Here is a 20,994-nt window from a genome sequence, read left to right on the forward strand (position 1 = left end):
CCAATTGCCTAGTTTCAGTCTGTATGATTCCACTTGCATGTGATTAATGTCTAATGCTTCTTGACTAAGTCCATCTTACTTGGTCCACTGGAATACTCTCATGATTTATCTCCTTATCTTTAATTTTTCACTTTTTTGTATATAACCTTTCTCTTTGCCATTCTCCATATTTCCATCAAAATTATCTCTCTGAAGATCAGATTTGTAAATGTCTCTGCCTTCAGAAAAGTTTTCACTAGCTCTTATTACTTATAGGGTAAATTAAAATTTCTTAGATTCTGTGCAAGACTCTTTCCCAATGTTTCCTGCTAATTTTCAATCTAATCTCCAGTTGTTACTTTAATGTTTTGTGTATTCTAGAATCACTAGTCTAGGGTGTTCTCCAAACACGTTATGTTCTATAGTTCTTTCTTTCCTATCTTAATATGTACCCATTTTCTTCTCTGCCATTCCTCTCTTCTCAATCTGAAAAGCTCCCTGCATTTCACAGCAGCATTAAACTCCTTGTAACTTATATTTTCCTTTGTTGCCTTCCCTTCCCTGGCTCTCTCCTCCCCATATACTACCTGTGTTTCCAGGGATAAGTGCAAGTCGCTCAGTAGTGTCCAACTCTTAGCAATGTCAGGGACTGTAGCCTGCCAGGCTCTTCTGTCCATGGAATTTTCCAGGGAAGAATACTGGAGTGGGTAGCCATTCCCTTCTCCAGGGGATCTTCCCAACCCAGAGATCAAATCCAGATCTCTCACACTGTGGGCGAATTCTTTATCATCTGAGCCACAAAGGGAAGCCCAAGAATACTGGAGTGGGTAGCCTATCCCTTCTCCAGGGGATCTTCCTAAACCAGGAATCGAACCGAGGCCTCTTACATTGCAGGCAGATTCTATATCAGCTGAGTTACCAGGAAGGATTTCCCCTAAAATATTACCTACACTCAAATCTTTGTCTCTAGGACTGCCTCTGGAGGAATCCAAACTAAAACACCCACCACTCACATTTCAACCTTTCCCCTCCTTTCTCATATATAAAGTTCAAAATCAGTTTGTTTTTTCAACTCATCCACTTAGTCATCATTTATTCACTCAGTTCAGTTCAGTTCAGTTCAGTTCAATCGCTCAGTCGTGTCCGACTCTTTGCGACCCCATGAACCGCAGCACGCCAGGCCTCCCTGTCCATCACCAACTGCCAGAATCTACCCAAACCCATGTCCATTGAGTTGGTGATGCCATCCAGCCATCTTATCCTCTGTCGTCCCCTTCTCCTCCTGCCCTCAATCTTTCCCAGCATCAGGGTCTTTTCAAATGAATCAGCTCTTTGTATTAGGTGGCCAAAGTACTGGAGTTTCAGCTTCAACATCAGCCCTTCCAATGAACACCCAGGACTGATCTCCTTTAGGATGGACTGGTTGGATCTCCTTGCAGTCCAAAGGACTCTCAAGAGTCTTCTCCAACACCACAGTTCAAAAGCATCAATTCTTCGACACTCATCTTTCATTATACTCCAACTCTCACCTCCATACAAGACTACTGGAAAAACCACAGCCTTGACTAGATGGACCTTTGTTGACAAAGTAATGTCTCTGTTTTTTAATATGCTATCTAGGTTGGTCTAACTTTCTTTCCAAGGAGTAAGTGTCTTTTAATTTCACGGCTGCAATCACCATCTGCAGTGATTTTAGAACCCCCAAAAATAAAGTCAACCACTGTTTCCACTGTTTCCCCATCTATTTCCCATGAAGTGATGGGACCAGATGCCATGATCTTAGTTTTCTGAATGTTGAGCTTTAAGCCAACTTTTTCACCCTCCTCTTTCACTTTCATCAAGAGGCTCTTTAGGTCTTCTTCACTTTCTGCCATAAGCATGGTGTCATCTGCATATCTGAGGTTATTGATATTTCTCCTGGCAATCTTGATTCCAGCTTGTGCTTCCTCCAGCCCAGTGTTTCTCATGATGTACTCTGCATATAAGTTAAATAAGCAGGGTGACAATATACAGCCTTGACGTACCATTTTCCCATTTGGAATCAGTCTGTTGTTCCATGTCCAGTTCTAACTGTTGCTTCCTGACCTGCATATAGGTTTTTCAAGAGGCAGGTCAGGTGGTCTGGTATTCCCATCTCTTTCAGAATTTTCCAGTTTATTGTGATCCACACAGTCAAAGCCTTTGGCATAGTCAATAAAGCAGAAATAGATGTTTTTCTGGAACTCTCTTGCTTTTTCGATGATCCAGCAGATGTTGGCAATTTGATCTCTGGTTCCTATGACTTTTCTAAAACCAGCTTGAACATCTGGAAGTTCAAGCCTGGCTTGGAGAATTTTGATATTACTTTACTAGCATGTGAGATGAATGCAACTGTGCGGTAGTTTGAGCATTCTTTGGCATTGCCTTTCTTAGGGATTGGAATGAAAACTGACCTTTTCCAGTCTTGTGGTCACTGCTGAGTTTTTCAAATTTGATGACATATTGAGTGCAGCACTTTCACAGCATCATCTTTCAGGATTTGAAGTAGCTCAACTGGAATTCCATCACCTCCACTAGCTTTGTTTGTAGTGATGCTTCCTAAGGCTCACTTAACTTCACATTCTAGGATGTCTGGCTCTAGGTAAGTGTGAGTGATCACACTATCGTGATTATCTGGGTCATGAAGATCTTTTTTGTACAGTTCTTCTGTGTCTTCTTGGCACCTCTTCTTAATATCTTCTGCTTCTGTTAGGTCCATACCATTTCTGTCCTTTATTGAGTCCATCTTTGCATGAAATGTTCCCTTGGTATCTCTAATTTTCTTGAAGAGATCTCTAGTCTTTCCCATTCTAATGTTTTCCTCTATCTCTTTGCATTGATCACTGAGGAAGGCTTTCTTGTCTCTCCTTGCTATTCTTTGGAATTCTGCATTCAAATAGGTATATCTTTCCTTTTCTCCTTTGCTTTTCACGTCCCTTCTTTTCACAGCTCTTTGTAAGGCCTCCTCAGTCAGCCATTTTGCTTTTTTGCATTTCTTTTCTTGGGGATGGTCTTGATTATTCCTGTCTCCTGTACAATGTCACGAACCTCCGTCCATAGTTCATCAGGCACTCTGTCTATAAGATCTAGTCCCTTAAATCTATTTCTCACTTCCACTGTATAGTCATAAGGGATTTGATTTAGGTCATACCTGAATGGTCTAGTGGTTTTCCCCACTTTCTTCAATTTAAGTCTGAATTTGGCAATAAGGAGTTCATGTTCTGAGCCACAGTCAGCTCCCAGTCTTGTTTTTGCTGAGTGTATAGAGCTTCTCCATCTTTGGCTGCAAAGAATATAATCAATCTGATTTCGGTGTTGACCATCTGGTGATGTCCATGTGTAGAGTCTTCTCTTGTGTTTTTGGAAGAGGGTGTTTGCTATGACCAGTGCGTTCTCTTGGCAGAACTCTATTAGCCTTTGCCCTGCTGCATTCTATACTCCAAGGCCAAATTTGCCTGTTACTCCAGGTGTTTCTTGACTTCCTACTTCTGCATTCCAGTCCCCTCTAATGAAAAGGACATCTTTTTGGGGTGTTAGTTCTACAAGGTCTTGTAGGTGTTCATAGAACCATTCAATTTCACCTTCCTCAGCATTACTGGTCAGGGCATAGACTTGGATTACCGTGATATTGAATGGTTTGCCTTGGAAATGAACAGAGATCATTCTGTCGTTTTTGAGATTGCATCCAAGTACTGCATTTCGGACTCTTTTGCTGACTATGATGGTTACTCCATTTCTTCTAAGGGATTCCTGCCCACAGTAGTAGATATAATGGTCATTCGAATTACATTCACCCTTTCCAGTCCATCTTAGTTCGCTGATTCCTAGAATGTCGATGTTTACTCTTGCCATCTCCTGTTTACCACTTCCAATTTGCCTTGATTCATGGACCTAACATTCCAGGATCCTATGCAATATTGCTCTTTACAGCATTGAACCTTGCTTTTATCCACAACTGGGTGTTATTTTTGCTTTGGCTCCATCCATTCATTCTTTCTGGAGTTATTTCTCCACTGATCTCCAGAAGCATATTCGGTGCCTACCAACCTGGGGAGTTCATCTTTCAGTGTCCTATCTTTTTGCCTTTTCATACTGTTCATGGGGTTCTCAAAGCAAAAATACTGAAGTGGTTTGCCATTCCCTTCTCCAGTGGACCACATCTGTCAGATGTCTCCACCATGACCCATCATCCTGGGTGGTCCCACACTCACTCAGACCTTTAATATTGGACACCACTATATTTTGGATGCTGTTCTTAGGTAATGGGGATGAAGAGAAGTAATCATCAGAAGGTCATGATTTATACCGCAGGCATTTTCAGTCTAATGGAACAGGGAGATCCTGGCTTCAGCAAATGACAGAAGCCTTGGTCAGCTAGGACTGCCCCTGCCACATATCAACTCTCTTCATCCACATAGAGCAGATATAGGAGCATCCTAGGATACCTACCAGTCTGTCAATAGAGTGTGCTTTGGTGAGACCAGACTTTCAGCATCTTTTGGTTTACTCCTTATAAGTGGCTCTGTATTCATGTGGTTTTGATATTTTTACTTTAGTCAAAAAAAGCTATCTCTTTATCACCAAGTGAGTTGTGATATTTAGCTTAGTTCATGTGTGTATATGTGAAAGTGAAAGTGAAGTCACTCAGTCGTGTCCAACTCTTTGAGATCCCATCGATTGTAGCATACCAGGCTTCTCCATCCATGGGATTTTCCAGGCAAGAGTACTGGAGTGGGTTGCCATTTGCTTCTCCAGGGGATCTTCCCAACCCAGGGATTGAACCCGGGTCTCCCACATTATAGGCAGACACTTTAACCATCTGAGCCACCAGGGAAGTCAAGTATATGTATATATGTGCATATATATAATATATAGTAGAATTTATAGGTGTATATACATATATACACATATATGTATGTATAAAACATTAAAATCAAACAAAATCTTTCCTTGCTTTTTAAGTGAAATTATATAACTTTTTGTCAAAATTTTACCATTGCATCATTTTGTTCTTTTATGGAAGAAAGAATAGGCAAGTGACACTGGGTGACATTTAAACTGTAGAGATTGCTACAACATCAGGTTCACACTCAGGAATGGGAAAACCAATGGTTTATTTCTCATAACACTCAGAATCCCATAAGGAAAGGGAAGATTAAAGTGTATATAATGCTATGAGAGTCAATAGAATAATGAAGTTATTAAAAAAAAAGCCTTTGATAAATTATGCATTTATTTAGTCTGATTTTGCCAACCTTACAAATCATTGGCAAATTGCATTCCTGTTATATTTCTAAAGAGAAGATTTGATGAGTTTATAGCAGACAAAGGCCATGATTATTTTACTCAGAATACGCCCATTTAGAAATTATTATGTCTGATATCTATACTGTAATAAAAATCTATATAGTTCTTGGATATATTTTAGATATAGTATATATATTATCATTGGATCTAATATATATATTAAAATTATCTCCTTAGATCATATACATATTGTGTATATATATGTTTAGATTTAAATTAAAAGTATCCACTCTATTTACCTATAAAGTCAGTTTCCAGAAACTTAAGAAACTTGTCCAAATCTTATGGCTAGTTTATCTTGTAGGTAAAAATTGTATATACAATTTCGGATTCTTAGACACAAAATTTCAACACAATATCAACAACCTTTTGAAGAAGATATGTACACTTTTCTAACTTTCATGTGGATTTTCATAAATTTCCTAGATTTTTTCAAATATACTGATCATAGAGGAAACTATTCTCAGTCTTCTAAAAATTATCAAAACTACTATTACTATCTTTTTATACATTATAGAGTTTCTCCTTTTTCCTTGCCTCCAGTAGAGCCTTGAAAATTCTAAGTCAGAGCCCACAGGACAGCATCAAGAATTACTATGAACCAGAGTGATTCTATCAATTAAAACTGGAGGCTAGAAGGCATGATAGAAAGATGCTGAGAGGACAGTAACTTTAAGCAAAGGAACTAGGATTTTCTCTTTTCTCTCCTCCAAATCTTAGTCATTTTTATCTTCATTGTGTGATAAAACACATATGTGTACATGATATTGCTAGGTACAGTGCATGAGACCTATAAAAAAATGTCATTGCTTTGAGATTCACAGTCCTAAGAGAAAATTCAGAGAGGCATACAAATACTGACTTTAAAATACCAAACCAGCACAAGTAGCCAGGATGAAGCAATAATCTATTACTTTCCTAAAAATATTTTAGCAATTTTATCTTAATTTTTAGCACAGAATGAGAAGTATATTAGTAATGATCATTTGAATACCCTCATCTGTTCATTCACTAATTTACCATTGCACTTCTCTGAGTACTTTCAATTATCATCAAGCCATTTTGCTAGTTGTAGATAAAGGTAAATGAGACAGAGTCTTCAGAGTCTAGCAGTCTAGTGGATAGACAAACAGACATTGACAACTAGCTTGTTGTAATACACTTTGTCTATTGCAATGGTAGAGATATGTACTGAATATTGAGGATCTCCTGACTCACCAAGAAATTTGGGAAAGCTTTTGGAGGAAGTGTAGCTTGAGGTGAGTCAAACAGGATGTTAATCTAGCAAAGAGAAGACCTTGAATTAAATGTAAACATCAGCACAGAGTAGTATGTATCAAGGGATTAAAAAGCAAATTATTATTATTTTTTTAGGATTTTCAAAAAAAAAGTAGCATTATTCCTATACACCAGAAACTGCAATGAGTACACCAAATAAATTCTATATACAAAAAGAGTTGATCAGTTGTATTCAAAAGAATGCTTTCTTTCTGCACAGGGATTCACTATAAGAATGCTTTAAATATCATGTTTAGCTAATATACTGTAAACTTGATATGACACTGGTGAACAAATATTATACATCTAACTTTACAAGAAAATATTAATATATGCCTATTCTAGGTTCATGGAATAAAGAGAGGAGAAATTTTCAGAGGAAATCAAAGGATATTTTTTCTGCTGTTTACAATCACAGTAGTGTATTAATGCTAAGGAAATACTGCTGTAGAGTTAGAGCAAAGAAGCCCTCTGGATTTGGCCTATTATTGAAAGAAAGATGCCATTTGACCTAATGAAATCAGAAATTGATTAAATGCAGTTCATCTAAGGGGAAATATGGTCAGGGAGTTACTGCCAGGGTCAAGAGGAGACGAGGTGATCTAGTGCTTGAGTGCTGATAGGGTTAGATAGGCTTTCAGAGTAGCTGATGCTACAAGATACATGACAATGGACACCCACAGGTCAAAGAGCGAGATCAACCCCTTGGATGGGAAGGAAGAGATTTATCAGAACATTCTTTGCTCAGCTTATAACTAAGTCTGCTTATCCGATGATTCATGGAGAACTGAATGTTTTGAAGAGTCTGTAATCTATGGGCCCCAGGAAAGTTGAATTGCTGCTAACTATCTTGGGAACACATGTCAGAACAATTGCTGTGGTCACACAATGCCTTGGTGAAGCCCTGGAACCTTCATGAATAATACTGTTTTGACAAAGTTACTGAGATGCCTGATTATCAAGTGTGGGTCTAATCTTTACTGGGTTTTTATTTTTTTTCTCATAATGTTCCAGCTTTGGCAATGTAAATGTCTTTTCAAAATTTTTTAATTTTTTCTTCAGCAAAATGGAATATGTTGAAATAAAGAACTCCCTTAATCTGTAGAAAATAATCAAGAAGAGAATTGACACTCACTGTTTCTCAGATATTGTCTGTCTTATAACTATAGTAAAACAAAATTATTTTTATTTTCACACTTTAGTTCAATAGTTTATTTTTCTCAGCTGGATATTGAATGAAACTGGTGCCAAGGTACCAATATTGATTTTAGTGGGAAAAAAAGAATCAGATAATTGACCATCTTACTTGAATCTGAAACTCACTAAAACACAATAACCCATAATATTCTACACAACTATTATGATTTTTTGTTGTGTCCAGGTAAGAGCGTTTCTCTTTTTTCAAAGATAGATATAATTTATTTGTGCAATTTTAATGTTGTTTTCATTTTCTTGGCAGATGGCTTATTCATCTTATTACTTTCATGCGTTGGCAAGATTAGGCTGTTTCATACAAAATTCTTAATAAGAAGAAACTTTAAAATATGTATTTATATGAGTCTCCATAACAGCCCTCACAATATGTTTCAAACAATTGCTAATTACAAATCTATCCAAGAAACTAGTATGACTTTTCCATTTTGGATAATAATAAACATTTTAATAAATTGTCTTACTTATATAGTTATCAGAAAGGTCACAATAGTCATAAGAGAAAATATACTGGCTTTTGGAGAAAAAGGAGGAAAACAGTGACTTAATGTTTTATATTTAAAGAGGTCTTAATGTAACTCATATAAAGAAAATTTGATGCTTCTTTTAAAATTTTCAAACTGCAATTTGAAAATACGTATATTCTTTTATTGAATTTTGAACACGAGTAATACTTAATTGTGTGTGTATGCTCCAGTTTTTAATTGTGAAACTTTCGGACATACAGAAAACGATAGCACCGTGATCACTTCTATAGATACAACCTAGATTCCACAAATGTTAGCATTCGGGACAATGCCAGACTAATCTGTCATACATATTTCTTACATAGAACAGCTGAGGATTCACTTCCCCGCCCATGCTGCAAAAACTTCCTCTCCAGTCCTCCTTCCTCTCATTTTCTCACTATTTCTTCTGGCTTCGAGTATTTGCATTCCCTCCCTACCATCACTGGGGATTTTCAGGGTCCAGGAACCTCCTGGCCAAAGCCATTCTGAGAATCCTAATTGTATTAGTGGAGCTGGTGCAAGGGTGGGGGAGGAGGAAAAAAGAAATCAGATGGAAAGCAATGCTACTTGGAAGGCAGATCTTCTAGGGCCAGAGGTGCAACAAATTCAGAATGAATTGTTTACTAAAAACAACATTCAAAATGATTGCCTAAGATTCAAGTGTGCCTCTGTGGCTGGTTTAAGGTCTCCTTTTGAAAATACGTTGAGTTTTTCAATCAGTTTAAAACTGGATTTTGAGAACATAGTCTACTCACAGTTGTGGATAGCCAGTATTATAATCATTTAGATTAGCACAAAAATTAACTGCTTTCTCTATCACACTTGTTTTAACTTGGTGTGATCATTATTACTTTGCAGGCAAAATTTTAAACAAAGATATCACTAAAGTTTCACAAGCATTTAAATTTTCTAGACTGTATAAATATATGAATCCAGTTCTTCCATTCTTATCTTTATTCCTGTAACCTTGCACATACATTTTTATTACACATCAGTAAGAGGCTGTGGAATTAGGAAATTCATATCTAAATACTTTTAGGATTTCACCCAGAACATTTTTGGTTTTTATGATACTTTCATCAAAGCACAGCTAAAAGTAAAACCCATTTCCTTTTGATTCTATTACATCTGATTTTATTCTTCTAACTTATGTTCATTTGGGGGTGCTTATTCATAATGCTAAGTATCAATTTTTCAAAAAATTTATTCAAGATTCCCATATATGGATTTTACAGCTCAGCAATTGATGAGCCTGAGACATATTACACCTTACACATAACCTAAATGCAAAAATAATTTTAAAAATTTGGAAATACAGATGAGTGGTGCCAAGAATTTTAGTCGTGTGCCTTTAGGTATATCTATTAATGAAAAACAATAAATACATGAATGAGTGAGTAAAACAGAGCTATGGATAAAGCAATGGTGAAATGTCTATATGCTGAATGCTTTCCATCAACTGGGACTTCTTAATGACTTGCTCTTCTGGGCATAAAAGAATCAAGAGTATCTATTGGCTCCCTTGTGTGAGTTTCTGGTGTGTTGCTCCCAAGAATGCCCTGGCTGCCATTTTCACCTGGGGAGTGGCCAGGGGAAAGACCAGCTGTTCATATTTAGATTTTTGCAGCCGTAACTCCCATATACAGGTCTGGCTCCTTTCCCCTATTTTCTCTACACTCAGAGGGAGGATATGAACTATATATGCCCTGCTCCAGTCTTCCATCAGACACCACCCTTGGCTGATGCTCTGTTTTGGTGCCATCTGCTTGGGGACACAGAGGATAATAATAAGAGCTCCTACTTATTGAGTGCCTGCTGTGAACTAAGTATTTACATATCTAATTTCACAATCTCAGTCGATCCTGAAAGGACAGTATTAGATCCATTTTTATAGATCTAGAGAGTAAAGCTCAGAAAAGTTGAGAAAGCTCTCCAAGACTTTTTGGGTTTATATTTGAGGCTTTCCTCTTTGCCATCAGTGGAAGACAGTTCTCTTTCCTTGGAAAAATATGTTAGCATTTTCTTTGATTGATTCTCCACTTTCCATAACAGCCGTCCCTGGAGAGCAGCGCTCCCACTCTCATCCCAAGCTGGTGTCCTGAATTTCCCACAGTGATTTGGCCCTCACATTGAATGTTCTGGCTTCTTGTCTGTTAGACTCAACTGATATCTTAAAATATCTGATTAGTACTTAATAGTGTTGGCAGGTTAGAATCATATTTTTAAAAGGAGAGTATATTTAAGCACTTAACTTTCTGAATTCACTCACTGAGAGTACATATTTTTCCCATGTTATACAGAGAAACTGGACAATGAAATGACCACCTGTTAGCTGCTAATGATGTTCACATGCCTTTAAAAAAAGTAATTCTGGCTTTATCTGTCTACAATCTTGGCGACAAAACTCGTGGGAACATCAAGGGCACAGGAAGCCAAAGGCAGCAAACTGACAGTAAAGTTTGTGCTTAGACTGCTAATAAGGAAGGAGATACTGTGAATCTCTAACTTCATATAATTATTTAATCTCAAGAGGGTGCTGTAAAACCAAATCCATGTTTTAAAAACCTAAGTTTGGGTGTTCAAATCTGAAACTAAGATCAGAGGGGTTTCATAGAGCTTATTTCTTCATGAAATATTGTAAAAAGCATCAGATATAAAATATGCCAATCACTATTTCAAATGCCTAGCTAATTTGATATTGTATGGGTGGGTCAATCATTATGCCTTTCAAATGAAAATGAATATGTAAATACTGAATGAACTTAACTCAAAGTAATAGATGGATATTAACAGTATCCTACTTCGCAAAAAATAGATTAGTCCTAAAAAAGGCTTAAAACTATTAATATCTACCAAAATACAGAAAAGAAGCATTTTCTAAAATTAGGGCTAGTGTTAAAGATTAAATGACCCTTTTAGTTTAACAGTGAAATCAAAGTCCAAAGTCAACATCTGGTTTTAATTCTTTTGCTAATATGTTTTTGGGTCTCTATTTAAGTTTATTGATTTATATGGATATCATTTTTAATATTTCCATCCAAATCCAAGGTTGATATAAACTAAGTTTACCTTTTATTTGTTCACTTCATTCTAATTTTATTGTTAAAAGCACTGAGTCTAATATTGGTTTCCTTGAGTTTGAAACTTGTCTCCATAACTTGTCTTTGTACAAGTTGTTTGAATTTTCTGTGCCTCAGTTTCCTATCTATAAAATAGGGTTAATAACAGTACCTATGTCATTGGGTTAGTGGTTGATTAAGTAAATCAATGTCACACATGCACTTAGAACAATGCCTGGATAGCGAGCACTCAATATTTTCTCTGTATCATTATTTTTTAACTGCAAAGAAAAAAGCAAATATAAGATTCTTATACAGTTAAATACACTTTGAAATGAATAGAATTAATCACATGTCTCTTTCCTTGTATTTACACAAGACTAAATGTAGGCCCCAAATAGACAAATAATTGTCTTTCCCACTAAAAAAAAGTTCGAGACAGGTGACTGGTGTTCTACCTGTAGGAATTTTTTTTCCCCAATATGGTCTGAAAACATTTCAAGTGACTATTGTTGAATACAAAATCCATTTACCTCAATGTTTCTCATACATACTTTTACAAACCTTAATTTTCTCCTGAGCTTTAGACTTGAGAAATGTGTCAAAGTCTGTTCCAGATCAGCAATTATATATGAGATTCCAGAGCTACTGCTCATTGCCCATACCTCATTTTACACCTACTGCTGCTGCTGCTGCTGCTAAGTTGCTTCAGTCGTGTCCGACACTGTACGACCCCACAGATGGCAGCCCACCAGGCTCCTCTGTCCCTGGGATTCTCCAGGCAAGAACACTGGAATGGGTTGCCATTTCCTTCTCCAATGCATGCATGCATCCTAAGTTGTTTCAGTCGTGTCCAACTCTGAACCCTATGGACAGCAGCCCACCAGGCTTCTCTGTCCACAGGATTCTCTAGGCAAGAATACTGGAGTGGGTTGCCATTTCCTTCTCCATTTATACCTACTACAAAATGTTTATGCAGTTAACATTAGCTATGTACTCACAATCGAATTCTAATTCTAAAATCTTATCTTATGTTTGTACCCATATTAAATCAAGAGGGACAATGAGCAAGAAATAAAGAGAAATCCTCAAATGAGATAATATCAAACTGTACCATCATATGGAAAAAATTTTTAAATGGCACTGCTGATTTTCCACAAATAATTTAATTTTAATGCACCATACAGTCTAAGAGATTAACACTGATAATTTTAAGTTCTAACAACACAACTGGCTAAACAAATATGTACCAACGGATATTGAAATTACGGCATGGTTCTCTGAATCATGACAATTCTGAAAGGGTGCTCCTCCTCAAGGTTATCATGCTGTTTCTAGATTTGTACTCATAGCAATTTAGATTTAGAAGATATATAACTAGCCTCCCTCTATTTTGTCATGTGGGGGAGTGTACATGTATATTTATGTATATATATATAATTCTCTGATGCACACAAATATGTGTATATACATATATGGTCATCCAGCATATTTATTCATGTACACATGAGTGAGGGAGTGAAAGTCGCTCAGTCATGTCCGACTCCCTGCAACCCCATGGATATTCAGTCCACGGAATTCTCCAGGCCAGAATACTGGAGTGAGTAGCCATTCCCTTTCTCCAAGGGATCTTCCCAACCCAGGGATTGAACTCAGGTCTCCCGCATTGCAGGAGGATCCTTTACTGTCTGAGCCACCAGGGAAGCCCAAGAATACTGGAGTAGGTAGCTTATCCCTTCTCCAGGAGATCTTCCTGATCCAGGAATCGAACTGGGGTCTCCTGCATTGCAGGCAGATTCTTTACCAGCTGAGCTACAAGGGAAGCCCCTGTACACATGTAGACATGCAAATACACATGTACACATGTAGATATGCAAATATTCTGTAATCAGGCTTTCTCTACTTACTGAGTTCTCCTTAAGTTCAAAAAGCTAGGATATAATTACAGGATATAATCTGATCTTTAGTCAGATGGAAATGGCAGAAAAACTGGTGATTCAGAAGACTGAATGTATATAGATAGATGATCCCAGAAAGGTACTATAATTTATGAGACTTTGGGAAATTGTTTTTCTCTGATTCCAGAGATATCAACTTGTTCTTTCAGGGAGCTGAGATTCAAATCAACTCTGTGAGATACGCATGACATCTTTCCATAACCCTCTTTATTGAGAAAGAAACAGGGTGAAAAGATAGAAGACTCTTGAGAGTCTCTTGGAAAGCAAGGAGATCAAACCAGTCAATCCTAAAGGAAATCAGTCCTGAATACTCACTCGTAGGACTGACGCTGAAGCTGAAGGTCCAGCACTTTGGCCACTAAACGGCCCTGATGCTGGGAAATATTGAAGGCAGGAGAAAAAGGAGATGATAGAATATGAGATGGTTGGATGGCACCACTGACTCAATGGACATGAGTTTGAGCAAACTCCGGGAGATAGTGAAGGACAAGGAAGCCTGGCGTGCTGCAGTCCATGAGGTCACAAAGTCGGACACGACTTAGTGACTGAACAACCACAACAAAAAGGATGAAAAAGATTAACAGTTATGCTCAAGGTCACTATATAAGTGGACAGACTGGTCCTTTTCACTTCAAATCCTTTTTTTTTTAGAAAATCAGAACTAGATGTGACCTCAGAGCATATCTAATCCACATTACACATTTCTAAATCTTTCTGGTCGTTGAAACAAGTGGGAAGTTGCATAGCCTGTTGTTTTATGTCAGGACACTCATATATCTTTTAATGTATTAAAATCAAATAGTCAGCATACCAAAAGTTTGGAGAAGCTTGACATTTCTCACTCTCGAAATCAATCACCAATCTGAACACCATGGTTACTACTTAGATTCAGAAGTTTGCTGTAAGCAGAGACCATGACCTTGGAACAATTATTTTCTCAAAAGGCATTACCAACAATGATGTGAGCAAAGCACTCAGACTGCCCTCGAGTGCGTGAATTCCTGGCTAAAGAAATGGCTACGAATCGTCCATGAGTAGCATGAGTTTGGCTCAAATCTCATTTCAATGTATCTACATTTCATAAGCACTAAGTTTAAACAAAGTTAAAATGAGCTAGTCAAAAAAAATACTTACTTAAAGATTTTCTGTGCTCTGGTTTCTGTTCCTTTACATCACTGTCATAGTGACTTAGTAGTTCAGTACTGGAAGATCTCTGGATTTTAAATAATTCCAGGTTTCTTGAATGACTACTTGGATCCTTTGGCTGGAAATAACAATTAGATGGAACAATTTTACATAGAAGAAAAAAATTCACCAAATAGTTCTGTGATCTATTTTGATGTTATATTAACAAGAAGTTTGAAATAAGATAATTATTTTGAAATAGGGCCCCTATGCTAAGCTTAATTTTCAAATTATAAATGATAAATATATGTGTGTATATATACACAATATTACTTATTAAATGCTGTGCATAGCCTAAGCACCCCATGCATTAATTCAATTACTCATCACAGATATCCCATGAGGTAGGTATTTTATTATCCTTATTTTCCAGACAAGATGACTGAAGCCAAAAGAGATAAACAATTTGCCTAAGGCCACACAGCTAGAAACATCAGATTCAAACTTTCAAACTCTGGCAGTTTTACTCCAGAGTTTGCTCATAATGATAAAAAATATGGGTACGTGTGTGTGTGTGTGTGCACGCGTGCATGTGCACTCATGTGTGCCTGGATAAGGGAACTATAATGATAATGGGGGGAAACTTACTTGCTATTTTATTTTTAAAGTTTTGATCCCCAAATAATACAATGGAAGTGTGTGATTAAATCACAATAAAATGACACAAAAATATTATTTTTATACCTTATTAAAAGCTCTCACGAATATTTTCTTGTCAAGATTTTGCAAACACTAGTGTCCTAAATAAGATGTTTGGTTGAAAAACAGTACAAAATGAGTAGCTTTAAATAATTTGACTCTTTTAAGAACATACTGTAAACTTGTGATTTAGGGTAATTTCATGAAGTTCTAGATATGTAATTTTGATGAGAACAATCTAGCTTAGCTGGAAGAACAATGAAAATCGATACAAAGGATTATTATTTACTAGTATTATAACAGTGAGTATGGGCTTAAATAGACTGATATTTATTTTCAAGAATATGTATTACAGATTGCATAAACCGAAAATGTGAAAATTTAGTAGTTATTAAGTTCTTGTTTGCTTTATAAAGCCTTCACTAAATCAATGTCTATGTTATTTCAGAAAAAAAATGAATGTATTGTATTTTTAAAGAGAGAAATCAAATGTCATTCAGTTTCACAAATCCTGTCTGCTGAAAATGGTGTTAGTGGACTGTTTAAATTAAAATAACTTAATAACTCTCAATTCATAGGATCTACTTAAATGTATGTGTGTAATATGCGTAAGCAATAGGTTTAAAAGACTCCATTCTAATTAATAAAGGTAACAGCTAAAACAAATACATACCAATCTGTCAATTGCATTTTTGATAGCGTGGAACCATTCCAATGTGATGAAGTCAATATCTGACTGCAGAAGGAACTCATTTCCTGATAAAGTTGTGATCTTAAAAAAAAAAAAAGAGATTAACAGGTGAGCAAACCATATAAAATGATCTATTACATTTAAAAATATATGCTTAAAAAAAAAAACACACTTTAATACACTGAGATATTTTCTTGTATTCCAGTAATTGTCTTTCTGGGAACTGGCAGACTAGGATCATTTTGAACTGCTTTCTACAAACTATTTCTTCATGTCATAACAAATACATTATCATTTCAATAATAGAACGATTAACTCAGAGTAGGTCTAAAGTTGAATTACTCCAACTCATGGAAAAGCAAGTCAGGAAGTTCGGAATAATGCAGACAGTATCCACTTAAGTCAGAATCTCAGAAAAATGCACCCGGGTGTGTCAGAATTCATTCTGCATGTTTGGCTCTTTCCTGTTTGTCTTTTTCAAATCTAATAGTATCTCTATATTTGATTTCCTTTTATGGAGGGTACTAAAACAGATTATTTACCAAAGAGACTAATGCAGACTTTTCTAAAAGTTCATTCTAATGAGTAACATTTGGCTATTTCTACTTTCTTATCAAAAAGATCTATAGGAAAGTAATAAAGACCAATTTCCCCACAAAAAGAGTACATTAGAATAAAAGTGCATTTACATATTTGGACCTTTCATGGATAGTATGTATCAGAGGAACATTCCTGTTCCGATGCTTAGGGCTGTTAAGTAGTTGGCAATATTTAGCATACAACTATAAGTTTTTCATTAAAGGGAACCTTTTTCTCCCTGGAATTGTTAGAGAAGGATGTGACCCTATAGAAAACTTGATTTTGCACATAAAGGACTACTTAGAGAAGAATTTGATTATAGAGAAGGTGTGGACATGCTCTTTGTTTTAGGCTATCAATCAAGATTTTCCCTTTGTATTACTGACTTTTTTTGTTTCACCAAGAAGATGACCATTTCCCAACTACTGTCACACATCAAACAAGGCTTCAGAGGTTTGGAGGACAGACAATTCAAAATACTCAATCAGGAGTTAGTCACCTCTTCTCAGCCTTACTTCTTCTAAATGGGAGGTAAGTGCTGAAATATGGCACAAATTCAGAAAATCACAAATCGTGGTATAAAATGCCTCTGTAATTCTGTCACTAAAGTGACAATTACCCAAAATAGCTCACTCTGAAGTTTCAGTGATTCTTACCGTAACATTCAATGACAACAATCCTGAAGTCTTAAAGAAATCTTTGTTTACACAATACAGATATATTCATTTGCATTGATATTTAGGAACAATTATTTAGAGATGCAACATTACTCAGTGCTGCAATATAATCATTCTTGAGTGAGTTGGATCCCAACTTTTTACAACAGTCAGAAAAGGAAGTATCCAAAATACATGCAATTATGATATGTGAAAGATTAGAAAATAAAAGGGAACTTAATTACCCACACTAGAATTTGACAGATAACCAGGGCCTATCACTTTTTTTAAAAATAAAACTGCATGTAAGATTCAGGGTAGCTCAAAATAGCCTCCAAATAGTCCTCTGTTTTATGTATCTTGTAAAAGACAGTTAAGCTGATGTTTGCTTAATTATCTGAACACCCTTGCAATGTTCTTTACTTATATAAAGTTCCAAATATTTATATAAAGTGTTGCCGCAGAAATAGTAATCTAAAAATATAAGGTCACTTCTAACTAACCCAAGAAAACTAGTAATGTCCTTGACCTCTACCTTCATCCTAATCTGAATATAAATATTTTGATTATGAATGTATTACATAATGTTACAATTGGCTAACATACACACAGGAAAATGAATTAGCCCAAATGCAATGTACAACCTATTTCTCTGCCATTATAAATAAACTATCATCAAAATTATAAAAAAGGAACACTTTCAAAGTGCTAGAAACAAACATAATTAGATTTACCATATTCTGAAGGTTTAGGAAAGAGCCAACAAGGTTCAATTTTCAGTCTAGTAAATTCAAATAGTGATTAAATATGAGAACTTCAGCAATGCATTTGCATTTTGGGTGCATGCTATGCAATGCAAAGGGAATCTTTACTGCTAGCACCATGAAAAACAAAATGTATCTTAAAAGTTTCTTTGTCAAAATTTATTACTGTATTATTTGTACATAATCAGTGATTTATGAATTCATTTTGGGAAGCTGGACCAGAGAACTATGTGAATGTAGTTCATTTAAAGCATACTATTAGAAAGATACAGTTGCATCCTCTCCTCTGTCTTCCCACTAATCTTTCAAGTTACTAGGCAGTCTGGAGAAGTCTGCTACTGCTCTCTACAGTTTAAATGCATCCACTTCTTAATTACAGTCAGTAATTGACTTTGTTCTGTTCCTTTCCAGTCACTCACAGGAAAGCGGTTTCAAAGTCTTTGGCTGGTAAAACACATTGAATTCAGGTTTCTCAACCTATTTTTTTCTTTTTAACATTACCCCTGTAGTTCTGATAATACTTTGCCAAATTATATTTGCACTTTGAACAATCAAATTATCAATGCTCCTGAGAAAAAGATATCAGTAAATGTTAGTTTTGACTAAACCTTTTGATTGAATCTCTCCTGATGACACTACAGAGTGACATAGAGCTAATAACAATATATTAAGCCATGCTAACATATTCTTTCTATATCATGTATTGTCTCAGTGACAGATGCTGGGACAAGGTAGATGAAGGAAGAATTTACAGAAAAGATGGTTTAGGCAAGAGCTGCTGGTCTCCACTTCACTTCAAAGCCTACTTTAGACAAGTGCCTCTTGAAATCCCTTATCTCCATCAAGTTGTATTTTGAAGGTATATATCTTGGCACCAAAGACATCTCAATGAAATTTTCTGGCCTTGTCAAGAATAGAGGCATTTAAATACCTGTCAGGACATTTGCCTGAAACTTTTCTCACTAAATAGTGACCATCTGAATTTTTGCTGGTAAATAAATGTATACCTAAACAACCTTGTAAGCATATCCACTGGGCATCATGCAGAAGAGACATTCCTCAAGACTTTAGTATTAATTCAACAATAGTTTCCCCTTGGGCTAGGAACATAGCTCCATTTGTGTCCTTGTTATGGTTCCTCTGAAGATGGAGGCAGGTATAAACCAGTTCCAAACTCCACTGATAAGAGACAATGAGAGAAAAATGTTTTTTAAGCTTTAATTAACAAATGGGACATTGTTATGCAAACTTAAAACTGCTTAAAGGACTTTTAATGAGATGTGCTTATGTTTAAATATTGCCCTTTTCAATTCTGTCACTTAAATTGCTCCTGTGCATTCTGTGCATTGCTCCAATGCATTCTGGCAGTTAATCTTTCCCCTGTTAGATGCTAATTTAAATGAGGAATTAATATGTAGTATTGTATTTATATAATAAAAAATTTCCATACTTTGGTTTACCAGAATAAAAAAAAAATATTTTCAGAACTTAATGTTTTTCTCATTCAGTTCAGTTCAGTTCAGTCACTCAGTCGTGTCCGACTCTTTGTGACCCCATGGACTGTAGCACTCCAGGCCTTCCTGTCCATCACCAACTCCTGGAGTTTACGCAAACTCATGTCCTTTGAGTTGGTGATGCCATCCAACCATCTCATCCTCTGTCGTCCCCTTCTCCCGCCTTCAATCTTTCTCAGCATCAGGGTCTTTTCCAATGAGTCAGTTCTTCGCATCAGGTGGCCAAAGTATTAGAGGTTCAGCTTCAGCATCAGTCCTTCCAATGAATATTCAGGACTGATTTCCTTTAGGATGGACTGGTTGAATCCCCTTGCAGTCCAAGGGACTCTCAAGAGTCTTCTCCAACACCACAGTTCAAAAGCATCAATTTTTCGATGTTCAGCTTTCTTTATAGTCCAACTCTCACATTCATACATGACTACTGGAAAAACAATAGCTTTGACTAGATGGACTTTTGTTGGCAAAGTAACGTCTCTGCTTTTTAATATGCTGTCTAGGTTGGTCATAACTTTTCTTCCAAGGAGCAAGCGTCTTTTAATTTCACGGCTGCAGTACTGGAGCATCAGCTGTGTGGCGCTGGAGTGACTTTGAGGGGATACCTCATGTCCAAGGACAAAGGAGAAGCCCCAGCAAGATGGTAGGAAGGGTGAAATCGCATTTAGAATCAAACCTCATACCCTCCAGAGATGCTCAGAGGGCTCAAGCAAACCTTGTGTGCACCAGGACCCAGAGACCCCACAGAGACTGAGACAAAACTGTGTTTGAGTGTCTCCTGCAGAGGTACAGTCAGCAGTGGACTGCCGCAGGGGCAAGGGCTTTGGGTGCAGCAGACTTGGGTATGGCATAAGCCCTCTTGGAGGAGGCCGCCATTAACCCCACCATAGAGCAGCAAGAACTTACACAAGACTGGGTTAACACACTCTTGGAGGGCACAAACAGAACATTGTTTGCACCAGGACCCAGGTGAAAGGGGCCGTGACCCCACAAGAGACTGACCCAGACTTGCCCATGAGTGTCCAGGAGTCTCTGGTGGAGGCGTGGGTTGGTGTGGCCTGCTGCAGGGTTGGGGGCACTGAGTGTAGCAGTGCCTGCATAGGAATTTTTGAAGGAGGTGGCCATTATCTTTATTACCTCCACCATAGTTTGGCTCCAGGTAAATAACGGGGAGGGAACACAACCCCACCCATCAACAGCAAATTGGATTAAAGATTTACTGAGCATGGCCCTGCCCATCAGAACAAGACCCAGTTTCCTGCTCAGCCAGTCTCTCCCATCAGGAAGCTTCCATACACCTCTTATCCTTCTCCATCAGAGGGCAGACAGAATGAAAACCACAATCACAGAAAATTAACCAATCTGATCACCTGGATCACAGCCTTTTCTAACTCAATGAAACTATGAGCCACGCCATGTAGGGCCACCCAAGATAAACAGGTCATGGTGGAGAGTTCTGACAAAACATGGTCCACTGGAGAAGGGAATGGCAAACTACTTCAGTATTCTTGCCTTGAGAACCCCATGAACAGTTTTTATGATTATAAAACATTAAATTTACTGTGGAGAATTTAGAAAAATTAAAGATAATGAAAAAACAAATTAAAACTATTCATAGATCCACAGAGTAAACATTATAGAAAATTTAATTT

At 36.9% G+C, this 20,994-nt stretch overlaps 1 protein-coding gene across 1 annotated transcript in view; it reads right to left on the reverse strand.

The window, feature by feature from the left end:
- The window catches only part of ARHGAP15 (Rho GTPase activating protein 15), a 687,458-nt gene that overhangs the window by 326,505 nt on the left and 339,959 nt on the right, over positions 1-20,994 (reverse strand). The window contains exons 7-8 of the mRNA XM_081584873.1: positions 15,818-15,916; positions 14,455-14,584 (exon numbers count right to left, since the gene is read on the reverse strand). Of these exons, the coding sequence (XP_081440999.1) occupies positions 14,455-14,584; positions 15,818-15,916 (229 nt within the window). The remainder of the gene's footprint in view (positions 1-14,454; positions 14,585-15,817; positions 15,917-20,994) is intronic.

This window comes from Giraffa tippelskirchi, chromosome 3 (assembly GCF_054371585.1).
Source record: "Giraffa tippelskirchi isolate mGirTip1 chromosome 3, T2T-mGirTip1v1.2.pri, whole genome shotgun sequence".
NCBI lineage: Eukaryota > Metazoa > Chordata > Mammalia > Artiodactyla > Giraffidae > Giraffa > Giraffa tippelskirchi.